Source organism: Buteo buteo, chromosome Z (genome assembly GCF_964188355.1).
Source record: "Buteo buteo chromosome Z, bButBut1.hap1.1, whole genome shotgun sequence".
In the NCBI taxonomy this organism is placed as follows: domain Eukaryota; kingdom Metazoa; phylum Chordata; class Aves; order Accipitriformes; family Accipitridae; genus Buteo; species Buteo buteo.
The window spans coordinates 16,797,610-16,810,670 of record NC_134204.1 but is presented as its reverse complement, the minus strand read 5'-3'; the positions used below and the strand labels follow the sequence as shown (position 1 = coordinate 16,810,670).

At 37.3% G+C, this 13,061-nt stretch overlaps 1 protein-coding gene across 2 annotated transcripts in view; it reads left to right on the top strand.

Annotated features, from left to right (window-relative positions):
- The window catches only part of PAIP1 (poly(A) binding protein interacting protein 1), a 28,010-nt gene extending 15,984 nt beyond the window's left edge, over window positions 1-12,026 (top strand). For both annotated transcript variants that reach the window (XM_075020438.1, XM_075020439.1), the window contains 7 exons: window positions 1,098-1,209; window positions 2,459-2,584; window positions 6,063-6,169; window positions 7,563-7,680; window positions 7,815-7,869; window positions 8,460-8,553; window positions 10,660-12,026. In XM_075020438.1, coding sequence (XP_074876539.1) covers window positions 1,098-1,209; window positions 2,459-2,584; window positions 6,063-6,169; window positions 7,563-7,680; window positions 7,815-7,869; window positions 8,460-8,553; window positions 10,660-10,753 — 706 coding nt within the window. In that variant the 3' untranslated portion in view covers window positions 10,754-12,026. The remainder of the gene's footprint in view (window positions 1-1,097; window positions 1,210-2,458; window positions 2,585-6,062; window positions 6,170-7,562; window positions 7,681-7,814; window positions 7,870-8,459; window positions 8,554-10,659) is intronic.
- The last annotated feature ends 1,035 nt before the right edge of the window (window positions 12,027-13,061 follow it).

The following is a 13,061-nucleotide window of genomic DNA, read 5'->3' as shown; positions in this document are numbered from 1 at the left end:
CACTATACTCCCTGTTAAAGGCTCCCTCTCCACCTTTCCTGTAGGCCCCGTTGTGGCACTGGAAGGCTGCTGTAAGATCTCCCTAGAGCCTTCCCTTCTCCAGGCTAAACTGTCTCAGCTTGTCCTCACAGGGCAGGTGCCTCAGCCCTCTGGTCATTGTAGTGGCCCTCCTCTGGACCTGCTTAAGCAGGTCCATGTTTTTCTTATGTTGGGGGCCACAGAGCTGAACGCAGTACTCCAGGTGGGGTCTCACGAGAGTGGAGTAGAGAGGCAGAATCATCTCCCTTGACTTGCTGACCATGCTGCTTTTGATTGCAGCCCAGGATAGGGTGGGCTTTCTGGGCAGCTAACGCTTGTTGCCAGCTCATACTCAGTTTTTCATCCACCAATACCCCGAAGTCCTTCTCTGCAGGACTGCTCTCAATCCACTCATTGCCTAGCCTGTATTTTGTCCTTGGGATTGCCCCGACCCACGCACAGGACCTTGCACTTGGCCTTGTTGTACTTCATGAGGTTTGTGTGGGCGTACCTCTCGAGCCTGTCAAGGTCCCTCTGGATGGGATCCCTTCCCTCTAGAGTATCAACCGCACCACTCGGCTTGGTGTTGTCATGAATTACACATTACTGTCACTTAAAATGGTGAGATAAAGAGTTTATCAAATAACTGTGAAGGCATCTAAGACAATGTGTGCAGCACCCTGAAGGGGGGAAAACGTCTTTGAGAGTGTATCTACTTTATTTCTGTGGACATTTGGCTGCCCATGTTAAACTTCCTGGACCCATATTCTAATATATAAACTGTGTAACTGTCCTTTAATTTTTACATACTGTAATTTGCTCTGTTTCATTTTTCTGTCTCGGATATCTCAGTGCTTGAAAACATAAATCATGTAATCATATGTATTCATCTAAAAGGATGCAAATCCGTGGTGTCTTTGTGAAGTCCTCTCATTTAATTCACAAATCATACTTCCAGGTATTCAGCATGTAGCAGTTTTAATGCAGTTCATAAGTTCTTAGCATTATGTTAAATAAATAGCATGTTACGTATGTTGGGATGTCTACAGATGATGTGATTTTTGTTTTAATATTTACAGGTGTCGAACAGAGTATGAAAACAGAGATGAAGCTACCAGAGGAGATGAGACTACTCGAAAACAATTTCATGCCTTTGTGTTGTTCTTAGCTGAACTTTACCTTAACCTAGAGGTAAGAAAGTTGCATGTCAGGTGGTTCTTCATTAACTTCTTTTGTTGTGTTTAGGTGAACACTGAAATGGAATATAATTTGAGATGTTTTTCTAAAGGGAGAGGGGAATAAAGTAAAAGAACTTTAGAACATGTTCATTATAATGTGTGTCCAAGAAACAGATAAACAAAAAAGGACAAGATCGTTAGAAGTGTATAAAGATTTTTTAAAAAGTGTAAAAATTCATAAAAAGAATGAACCATAAACCACCTTTGGAATGAAGCTTTTGGTATTTTCTTCTGACTGGCAAAACCCCAAGACGATTATACTTAACCAACACAGGAAGTCTTACAACCTAGCAGAAGCATCAGTATCAATAACCCATGTAATTCAGTATTCAGCCACTAATAGGAGCTATTTTCAAACCCTTCTGGAAAATGTGGAAATCGTCAAAATGAGCAATTAAAAATACAGACCTTTAGAGATACTTCTTCTGAAGGTTGAGTCCTTGGCTTATGCATGAAGCGTGAAATCTTGTGTTTAGATTGGTTTTTTGTATCTGTGATATGTACACAAAAGTGTATGTACACTTAAAACTTCTTTAACTCATACCAGTAAGTTCAGTAAGTTCAGTAGCTGCTGTAGTGTACTTAAAAATATATTTTTGACTACATTATTTCAATGGTTTGATTTAAGAAGACACTATAAAAATGTTCTTCTGGCATGAGGAAAGAAAATAATTCTCTGACTTTTTGATTTCTATTCGTAAGTGGGCCTTGAAATCTGTTTTTCACTTGCTAGAAGTAAAAAAGATTTGCAGAGGGTTTGGGGGAGGGGGAGTTGTCCAGTTCTGTGCAATATACCATTTATTTTTAAACCATTTTCTACAATTTTTTTAAATACATAAAGAGCGCCTTGCAGAAGTAAGCCACTACAGCTGTAGAGAATACATAATGTAGTATGGGAAAGAGCATGGGGTTCTGAGAATTTGGAATTTTGTGGAAAATTTGTCAGGCATTTGGTAGCTTTTCTTATAATGTATTAACAAAGAAACAAAATGCTAGACGTGCATTGTTATGTATATGTCAGAATTGTAAGGTCATTACTCAAAGTGTGTGTTCTAAAATAGTTACAGTATGTGGCATGTTCTTCCAACTAAAGAGCTAAACTATGTTGATCACAAACCAAATCATACAGCATTCAAGAGGGAAAATGTGACTAATTTCTAAAACTTAACTCTTTTAAATGTTTTTTTATATATATTTTGCAGATTAAAGGAACAAAGGGACAGGTAATGCGAGCAGAAATTCTTCAAGAAGGCCTTCGGGAATTACTAAATGCACTCTTCTCTAATCCTGTGGACAGTAATTTGATATGTGCAGTGAAACTGCTGAAGGTGAGACAGTAATTTTAAAAGAAAAAAAATGAAATTTTTTAACCTTCCTACCTTTTGGAGCAGTGGGGGAAACTGCAAATGAGGAAGTGTTTATAGGGGTTTGTGCATTACATCATTAGCAGAGCAAGCTGTACTTTTTTTTCCTTAGTACCATTATGAAATTGAGACAACAAAAAAGTAACATACTGTTCTAAAAGTAAAATGCAAGGCCATTTGTGTACATACAAGAGCAGTAGAACTGAAGCTAATGGGCAAAGGAGTAAGCAGTCCATTCAGGTCTCTGTTTGCTGCTTCTGGTGTGGGAGAAAACTGTAACCAACTTGAATGAATTGTGGGGTTTTGGGTATGTTCTCTGTTCTGAAGGACACTCAGCAGTTAAGGTCTACCACTTCTTGTGGCAAAAAGTTCTTGATACCAGTTATGTCATACTGTATTGTCTGCATCATTACTACTGTAGAAATACATACATTTCTCTTCCATAATGAAAACAAAGCTCTTTGCTCTTAAGTTTTACTTTTTCTTAAAAAATTGTTGGCCTCTATGCAGGGAGAAACTTTTGTCTTCACTAGCCATGGTGATAGCTGGGGAAAAAACAGTTTCTTTTAGGAATGAAGGTTAAAAGTTGAACAGTATTTTACTGGAGTCCTAGTTTCTGGGTTTTCGTGGTTGGTTGGGTTTTCCTCATTCTCGCTTCCTCCCACTCCGCTATTCCTCAGACTCTTCTATCTTGAATTCCAATTCTGGCAGCTTCTTTTGATATGGTAAATGGGGAATAGGGAAGAGAAGTTTTACATCTCCCAAGTTAAACCCTTCATTTGAAGGTTGAATGTTTAAGCAGGTTGCTTCATAGCAAATGTGAGGTTGTGTTGAACGAGCACATTTAGTCCTGTGGTCAATCCATGCGTTGGCAGTGCTTCCCTGAGGCAAGGCCCACTGAAAAGCCTTTCAAAAAGGCAGTATGCTGCTGGTTTTGGCTGGGATAGAGTTAATTTTCTTCATAGTAGCTAGCACGGGGCTCTGTTTTGGATTTGTGCTAAAAACAGTGTTGGTAATGCCAAGATATTTTCGTTACTGATAAGCAGTGCTTCTCACACCATCCCACCAGTGAGTAGGCTGGGGGTGCACAAGAAGTTGGGAGGAGACACAGCTGGGACAGCTGACTCCAACTGACCAGAGGGATATTCCAGACCATAGGACATCATGCTCAGTATATAAAGCTGGGGGAAGAAGGAGGAAGGGGGGATGTTGAGAGTGATGGTGTTTGTCTTCCCAAGTAACTGTTACACGTGATGGAGCCCTGCTTTCCTGGAGATGACTGAACATCTGCCTGCCCATGGGAAGTGGTGAATGAATTCCTTGGTTTGCTTTGCTTGTGTGTGCGGCTTTTGCTCTACCTGTTAAACTGTCTTTATCTCAGCTCATGAGTTTTCTCACTTTTAGCCTTCTGATTCTCTCCCCCATTCCACTGTGAGGGAGGTGAGTGAGCAGCTGTGTGGTGCTTAGTTGCTGGATGGGGTTAAACCACAACAGTCCTTCTTGGCACCCAACGTGGGGCACAAAGGGTTTGGAATAACAACAGATTTGATTGGAGTCAAGCCATAGTAGCTTTGAGGTGCACCTGTTCCAGCGTGGCCTTATCCATGGGCGACAATGCCTTCAGAGATATACCCACAGCTACAGTCCCTTCAGAAGTAAACCTGCTGCAACATGGCCTTACCCATGGCTGCAGTTCCCTCCAGGGGTGTACCTGCTCTGTCATGGGCTTTTCCATGGCCACATGCTTTGAGGTGCTCCAGCGTGACCTCATGCACAGCCACTGATGCTTTAAGGTGTACCTGCTGCAGCATGGAGTTCTCCCTGGGCCACAATCCCTTCAGAGGTATATCTGCTGTGGCACAGACGTAACCATGGCCACAGATGGTTCAGCGTGTCCTGCTTCCACGTGGACTCATCCACAGGTCCCAGTACCTTCGAACAGCAGTGATGCCCTGGCCATGTGCCAGCCCAGGTGCATTGCCATTGCTGTTATCAAAATGTTCCTAGGCACAGCAGAGTAAGATGATAAGCAGTACAGCAAGCAGTGGAAGCAAAAAGCAGCTACTAATGAGCACTAAACTGTAATATACAATAAGGCAAGAAAGCCCCATGAAGCACAGGAGCCTGCCAATTAAAAGCTAAACAGCAGTAACAGCTATAAGTTTCATCTAGCGCATACTCAAATCAGGAAATTTTGCAGTGCTGCTGGTTTTTATAGTTGTTTCTCCAGAGAAGGTGGAGGTCTCACTATTTCTGTGGATATTCTTGGAATATTTATTTGGTTTCACAGCATCCATTCTAAAATAAACCTAAATTATTTTAAAACACATTGCTAAATCTGAAAGCTGTTACAGAACAGAGGTTTGTTGTTTTTTTTTTTTTTTTTATGCAAGTATTTTTCTGACATCTTACAGTATCTACACATGTCGGAGTACATCTGTAGCTCGACTGGGCTACCTCATGAAACCTTTGTTTCACTACTGAAGCAATAAATGTCTCCTGTTGTCTTCTCCATTTAATATAGTGACAGATACAGGTTTTTCACCTGTATGCTTTGCAATTTGTTTATTTTTAATTAAACCTTCTTGGTGCTATTATCTCATTATCTAGGATCAAGTTAGGACTGCAGTATAAAACTGGGAGTACCAAACAAGAACTGACTAAGATGCTTGCTTTTACCTTTGCATTTTATTCCTTTGTATCATCAGGTGCCATTCCAAGCATTTTGGATCATGTAATATTTATGCTGAGTAGACCAGGAATTGCTGTTAACTTTGATCATAGTGGCAAACTTAATTTTTCTGATTTAACTCCTACTTTGCAATTATTGGGCAATGAAGTACCTCTTCTTAACATAAAAGGCTTCTATTCACAGCAGTTCTAGACTGTCTGCTGCTAATGCTCTCTGAGCAGCAGCTTCAGCCTCGCAGATTTTATGTATTAAAATTTGGGCTGGCTTGGTCAGATAGTTCTTGGCTCCTCTTGCATATACCCAGATGAAGTTCTCTGGCATGGCTGATACTAGCTAAGTTGACTGAAGTGTTTGTAAAGTTTATTAAACTGTTTGTTATTCTCAGGTAAGCTGGTGGCATCATCTGCAAAAATAAGGTCTCCTTTTTTACAGCATGTACTTAAGTAAGAGCTGACAAATGTTACTGAAGAGTTGTTTCAAAATTGTATTTCAAGACTGAAAGGAGAGAGGTGGCTGTGAACTTCTAAGTAACATAAACATTGGACATGGAGTTACCAGTTTAATCTACAAGGTCTATTAATCTATTTGGCAAAAAGATGTGGGCAGTTGGGAGCTTCGGCCCTCATGTATTCACACAATGCATCTAAATGTTATGAATTGTTACAGAATCTCTTCTGTTGGCAGTTTATTAAAGTTCTGTAATTTTCTAAAACAAACAAAAAAAAAACTACCCTAATCCTTTGTCTTTAGTTGACAGGCTCAGTTTTAGAAGATGCCTGGAAAGAAAAAGGAAAGAATGATATGGAGGAAATGATTCAGAGAATTGAAAATGTTGTGTTGGATGCAAACTGTAGCAGGTGAGAAGATAAATTTATGTGCAATGTTTTGATTTTATATTAAACAGAACACCTTAAAAATCATCAAGAATAATGAACATGTCCAAAATGTTATCTTAAAAACTTGTATTTATGAAAAGTAAGGTGATGCTTGGGTCACTTCCCATTTTTAAAAAAAAAAAGTATTTTTTCGGTTGAGGTTTGAGGGGGTTGGGGTATTTTTGTTTGGTTGGTTTTGTATTTTATCTTTTAATGGAGATGCATGTTGCACTCCAATGATTTTTTTTTTGGTTGGGGTTTTTTTTTAATAGCCTTTTAGTCCTTGAAATCTTCCATAAGTGCTTTAGGCACTAAGAGGAACTGTATATACAAAGAGACAATAGTGGCCATATCTCATAGTTTATACTTTTAAATCTGAATCTAACAGTATTAAATATGTAACAGTATTAAATATATACAAATTGCTACAAAGGTAAAGGCAAAATGGAATATGCTTTGTGGTTAGGGTTTTTTTCCTGGAGAGTATATCTTTTTGGCAGGGTCTTGCTGCAGTCTGGAAAAAAATGAGTGGTTGGCTAATGTATTCTGCTTCTCAGTTTGCAGTCAACTGTGTGTATGAGGTTCTCTGATTCTGCTGTACTTCATTCTCAGCTTCTTGTAAACTTACTAAAAACGTATGGAGGGTTCAGACACTGTGTGACCTGATCTCTTCCCATATGGAGGGAGGCCAACAGGTAGCTCATAGCACCTGTGGGTTGAATTGGACTACCTCTAGAGAGGATGAGGAAGATTTTGCTTCAGGAACCAGAGAAAATGGATAGCACAAGCTGTGGCTTCAAAGACACAGACGCACAAACTTATTTTAATAGAGAAAACAACTGAAGACTTATTTATTTCTTAATGATTTCTCCATGGACTTGCTTAAAAGAAGAACGCAATTTCTGTTATTTTAGGGATGAAATGGGTAGTGGTATTTTGTCATGTTGACTGCAAAATTTCAGTGTGATTAAGAGGCCTAAAGTTAGAAGCATAAATTAGATTATTAAAATACAATTTGAAGATCATCCCAGTTTTTCCCAGTACTACCCTTTTATCAGAAAAGGATTTGTTACTCAACTTGTGCTGCCGGTTTGGTATCTTGATAAAAACCATAGCAATTTCTGTTTCATGTGGGCTCCTTAATTTACCACAGAGGAGGTGGAGAGGGTGAGTATATCATAATTGACACATAAAGCATCTAGACTTGCAGGGAAAAAAATTAGCTCAAAATTATCTGCAGACTGGACCAAACTTTGTCCTGTTTAGAGCTTTGGGGGAGGGGATTTCACTATCTAGTATTTGCAATATAAGAGAAGCCCAATTTCTTGCTTAGCACAAAACATTCTAAATTTTGTAGTGCTTCTCTTTATTTCAGAGATGTGAAACATACGCTTCTGAAACTAGTAGAACTGCGATCAAGTAACTGGGGTAGAGTTCATGGAACTTCTCCACATAGAGAAGCTACCCCTGAAAATGACCCAAACTATTTTATGGTAAGAATATACATACACTTCAGTTCCTTAATTTAATGTGAATTTAATTTGATTTGTAGACAGTCACATTGCTGAAAACTACAAACAGCTGTCTCTCTGAATGCATATAATTTTCTGTATTACTTTATTCTTAGAATGAACCAACATTTTACACTTCTGATGGTGTTCCTTTCACTGCAGCAGATCCAGGTACGTCACAAGCTTAGCATATGTGTCTTAGTCTTCTTTAAAAAGTTGTAATTAAGTTTATGTCCTGCTGAAGTACATGAAGCTGTTCTTCAAACATCTGAAACTCATACAACTTCAAAAGCAAAAATTATGTCTGAATCCTTGGCTTTGTGTAACACATGCCTTATTCTCTATTAAAAGAAGGTAAATGTTTGAAATGAAGAATATGTATTTGAGTTCGTAAGGTTCAGAAGAATTTGTCCCATAGTCCTCAGCACTTGATCTCTCCAGGAAGCCAGAAATCTTCAAGTCTTTATTTGTCCATTGTTAGTAGCAAAAGGGTTTGTTTCTTCCTCGATTTCTTTGTTTTCTGTAACCTGAGCACAATGCAGCATGATATCATTTGAGATAGACATCTGTGACTTCACTGTTCTCTGGGAAGATGAGTTTGGTTGATGTCCTGACAAAACACTGTAGCAGGTGTTTTTTTCTATAATGTGTTTCATGCCTTTTAAGGTTTCATTAAATAGGCTATTTTCAAACTGTATAGATGTATGTTAATTTAGAGGACTAGTTTTATATATTTCTCAGTCTAATTTTTACTTTGCCAGATTACCAAGAAAAATATCAAGAGCTGCTTGAAAGAGAGGATTTCTTTCCAGATTATGAAGAAAATGGAACAGATCTATTGGCACCTGGAGATCCGTATGTTTTCTTTTTGAGTGATAGGGTTTTTAATACTAGCTATTTTTACTGCAGACTTTGGAATCCAATATTGATAAAAAGGAAACTAAATAATATTATTTAGCTTTACAGTGGAATTTATGTATTTGAAGGTGTGTAAGCTGGTTTGTAATCACACAAGTTTGAAAAAAATTTTATATTTATCCAGCTGAGTAGGGTAATTAAATTTCAGATATTTATGCACACAAACATATTCTCTTCTGCATCTAAAAAAAAAAAATTTGTAAGCAAAATGAAGCACCAGATCTTCAAATGTTGGTAGTGAGGAAACCTGAATTCATTTGACTGATGTATACACACATCCCAGCTAGAAATGATTACAAAATTTTCAGAGTCTTTCAAAGGGAGGAGGTTGTTAAGTTTCTCTCCTCGGGATAACTACTATTCCATCAATTAAATGGTTATTCAGTATTCCTGTAGAACAAGAAAAGCAACCTAATTGCAAAGGGGGAAGCAACAGATGGGAATGTAGTCTGACTTTCTGACACTGGTTTATAAGAATTGAATAGGAAAGCAGTAAAAGAAATATGGTCTAAAATAAATCACTCTGAGCTTTGTACTCGCCTGGTTGAAGGAGGACTTTCAGATCATGATTTGATGCCTAAGAATGTATTTGGTGTTGTGTTCATGTGTGATAAGAATGCTGGCCTGCATTGATATTTTTGTTAGTAAGTTAGAAAACTTTCAGAAACCTAGCTGAGGGGAGTGGCAAGAACTTTGGAAGATAAATTAGAGATGTCATCAGAAATCAACAAGCTCACATTGAAGGGGGAAAAAAAGAAAAAATTAAATACAAAATGGAGACAGCAGTTAAAAACCAGCAAATCTGAAGAGTGACATGTGGAAGACTGTGAGTCAAACTTCATGCAAGGTGACTGTGGAACCTTCTTTGTTGAAGGCTTAAGAAAAGCCTAGACAAATGTATGCTGATCTTCTGTCAGCTGTTTCTCATGACTGATGTCAGGGAGAAGGGTTCTGTGTTGAGTCTCTTCTCAAATCTATGCTTCTACAAGAAGGAAGGAACAAATAAAATAAATGTGTAGACTGCTTCTTTAATGCACGATGCTGGAGACAAAATACTTCCCTTACACATTTCTGTAGCATTTACTGTGGTTTTGTGTGAAACAACATTTATGGCCTCTGTGTAGATGTGACATTCTGATTTCCTTGTTTGGGACTAAGGCACAGAAGATGATAAACTGAGCACCTGAAATTAATGCACACTTTTTGAGAGTCAGTAGCTTCTGACTGTTTTTTTAAGGCTGTTTAGAATTACATACACTATCGTGTTCAAGCTACAACTCCGTTGTCCTAGTTTTTGGTGATGAACACTCCAGTTGGACCAACAGAAAACAATGAACACTCAAGTTACTTCACAGTAATTGTGGAGGTAAAGCAAGCTGAAGTTATGCCCATCTGATAGCCTCCACTCTGTGCAATACTTATTACCATTAATGGGATCCAGTCTTTTCTGTGACCTAAATAAGACAGATCTTTTCCAGAAGACTGGTTACCATATCATAGAAGGTAATACAATGCAGATGCAATAGGGGGTGAATTAAGGTTGCCCTCTTTCATATATCAACAAATAGGAATGCAGGTTTTCTACATAAATATATTCTTTGACTGATGTGCAACCAAGACAGTTGATGCAGTATTGAACTAGGATGTTGGCCAACCAAAAATTATGCTAATATGATGCTATAATTATGTTTTTTGCAAATAGAACAGTACAGATGCATTGTTAAATTTTGGGAAGCTTGGATTGCATTATTGCATTTGCTATCATCTCAAGAACTATTTCTGTCTTTTAAACTGTGGACAGCATAAGATGATTAAAATGGTGACAAATAATGTAGCTATTTGTACATATCTATGCTGCTTTGAGGTTTCTGTTTATTTATTTTCCTAGTACCCATGATTCTTTTCCTCTTCATCCCCTCTAAGAAGATGTCATAGTTAACTGCTATTTATAAAGCTGTGTTTTATTCTTGACATCTACATAAATTATGCTGAAAATCTGTACATAAGCATAACATCTTCAGTGATTTTTTTTTTTTCTTTTAGGTATTTTGATTACATTGATGACGAGATGGATCCAGAAATTGAAGAAGCATTTGAGAAGTTCTGTCTAGAATCAGAACATAAGAGGAAACAGTGAGATGTTGCACACTAACATTAGTTTATTAAGCCAGTTTAGGTATGGTTAGAACACAGGGGGATATAAAACATTTGTACCAAAATAAGGAACTTGAGTTTCTCCAAGTACTAAAGGTATACAATTTCCATTTTGTTTAACAGAATCTGCCAAAAATTGTAAACTTATGCCCTGTAACTTAAAATGTTGTGTATATATCATAGTTTATTTTATGTACAGGTATATGAACAATGTTTTGGCTGCAATAAAAATTATTTTAGAATTATCATAACTGAAATTAAAATTGACTGGGAACTGCCCCATAAAATTTGCCTTGAGGGAGAAAGGGGAAGAATTACTTGATTAAATTTAATTGCTTGCTTGCTTGCTTGCTTGTTCTAGTATATATTGGGATTTAATCATTCTTTTTACCAGGATACCTAGTTTTAGGTTTTGGTTTGTGGGGTTTGTTGGGGATTTTGGGTTGGTTTTTTTCCTGTAGATCACAATCATGACAAGTGCTTTGTGAAGGTTTTGTTTTGTGGGGTTTTTTTTGTTTAGTTTATTTCCTTTTTGTTCCTGTTCCAGAACTCCATATGGGTGAGGTCCAGACTTTTTTTCCTGGAATAAACCTGTTATATGTTGATGTGTGAAACAGCAAGCAGTAGTTTGGAAGTTGGGTGCTTTCTAGCTCTTTGGTTCAGATAAGCTTACTTTCAACTTGTACAAGCAAAAATTATCCTTTAATTTGTCGTGTTCTTCAAGACTACATGAATAGAGTTACAGTTTAACCCATGCTTCTCAACAGTATGTGCAGTGCTCAATACATATATATATATCTTTTTTTTAATGTATCTAACATGTCTAACCTTCCGGCAACCCTTGTAACTTTCTCTATTCTTCTAATTTTATGTAGTTTGATTTAATTTTGTAGTTGGAGTGAATTCATATATTTCATGAATGTTAACATTTTGAACCCCATATAATCATGTTTGTTTTCCTAGTATGCTCCATTGTTGTTGTTGCCAAACTCAGTTGTACTGTTTCCTGTTATCTGTTACTGGTTAGACTGAGTAGAACCCCTTACCAAAAACAAATGGAACTATTTCCGAAAAGTTGGCTACTATAAAGAACACATTGTAAATACGCATGTAAATAATTCTGTTAATATTTCACTGTTATTTGTTTGGTTAAATAACTTGTGCATCTGCTAATAGAGTGAGCGCTGACTGTTTTCTGTGTGTTTATTTAACATATTTAGGCTGGAGTTTTGGAAAATAAAATTTAATAAGCTTTGTTTCCTTTGGTATAATTTTACTACCTTGTCTTTTTGCTTAAAAAAAAAATATTTTTTTTGGTCATTCTTCTATCTCCCCTTCATCTAACACTCTTTTTTTAAAGTACACAGTTGTGGAGAGTATTATCTCTTAATACTCATTGGGAAAAATAAAATTCATCAAAAGGCAATATGATCATAGGAGCTGTATTAGCATTTCAAAGTCTCTAGACTAAAATCCAGAAACTAAAAAATTGAAAATTACTTTAGATTATGTTGACACACACATTCTGTTAACTCTGAGCATATTTTTCATACAAAAATTTTAATTCAAATACAGGTCAGACTTCCTCCCTCTCTTGGGGGAGACATACTTATTCAAAACTTAGCATCCCAAGGAACAAGAATTCATATATGCATTATCATAAATTAATAGTGTCTTCAAGGGATTCTGCTTTACATGTTTTGGTTTTGCATCTCTTGTAGTGTGTCTTTTTTTTTTCTGTAAAGAAGCTGTCAGACTCCAGATGTATACACTGTCAGCTGTGGAGACAGTTTGTCTTACATGTAGGCAAAGTCACCCTGTACAGACATGTTGGGAACTAGGAATTGTATATATGAAGCAATTCAGATCAAGGTTTGCAAAATAAGCTTTGTCCTCCACCAGAAATCCTGAGAAATCATGAAGTGAGACTTCTTTTTGAAGCGGTGGTGAAGTTTGTGGTCTCTGTACATAGGGAGCTTTGCAAGAGCTTTAAGCCTGTACTGCAAAATGGAAAAATTGGTTCTAACTCTGTCCTACTGAGTAGAGAAGACAGAATAATTTTTGCCTTAAACAGTTAACAATCTTTCCTACTTGTCTGGATCTTACAGCAGTCTAATACAAATTAGTGATGGTGGAATGAGATGTGAGAGTGTGAAAGAAAGTGGCAGGTCTCACATTGTCATAATCGCCATTTGCTGCTTGTCTGCCTGTGTATGATAGAGGTGAGCCTTGAGAGGTTTAAAGATGATTTCACCAGAATTTTAGCATTTACAGATTTCAAGTGCACTGTG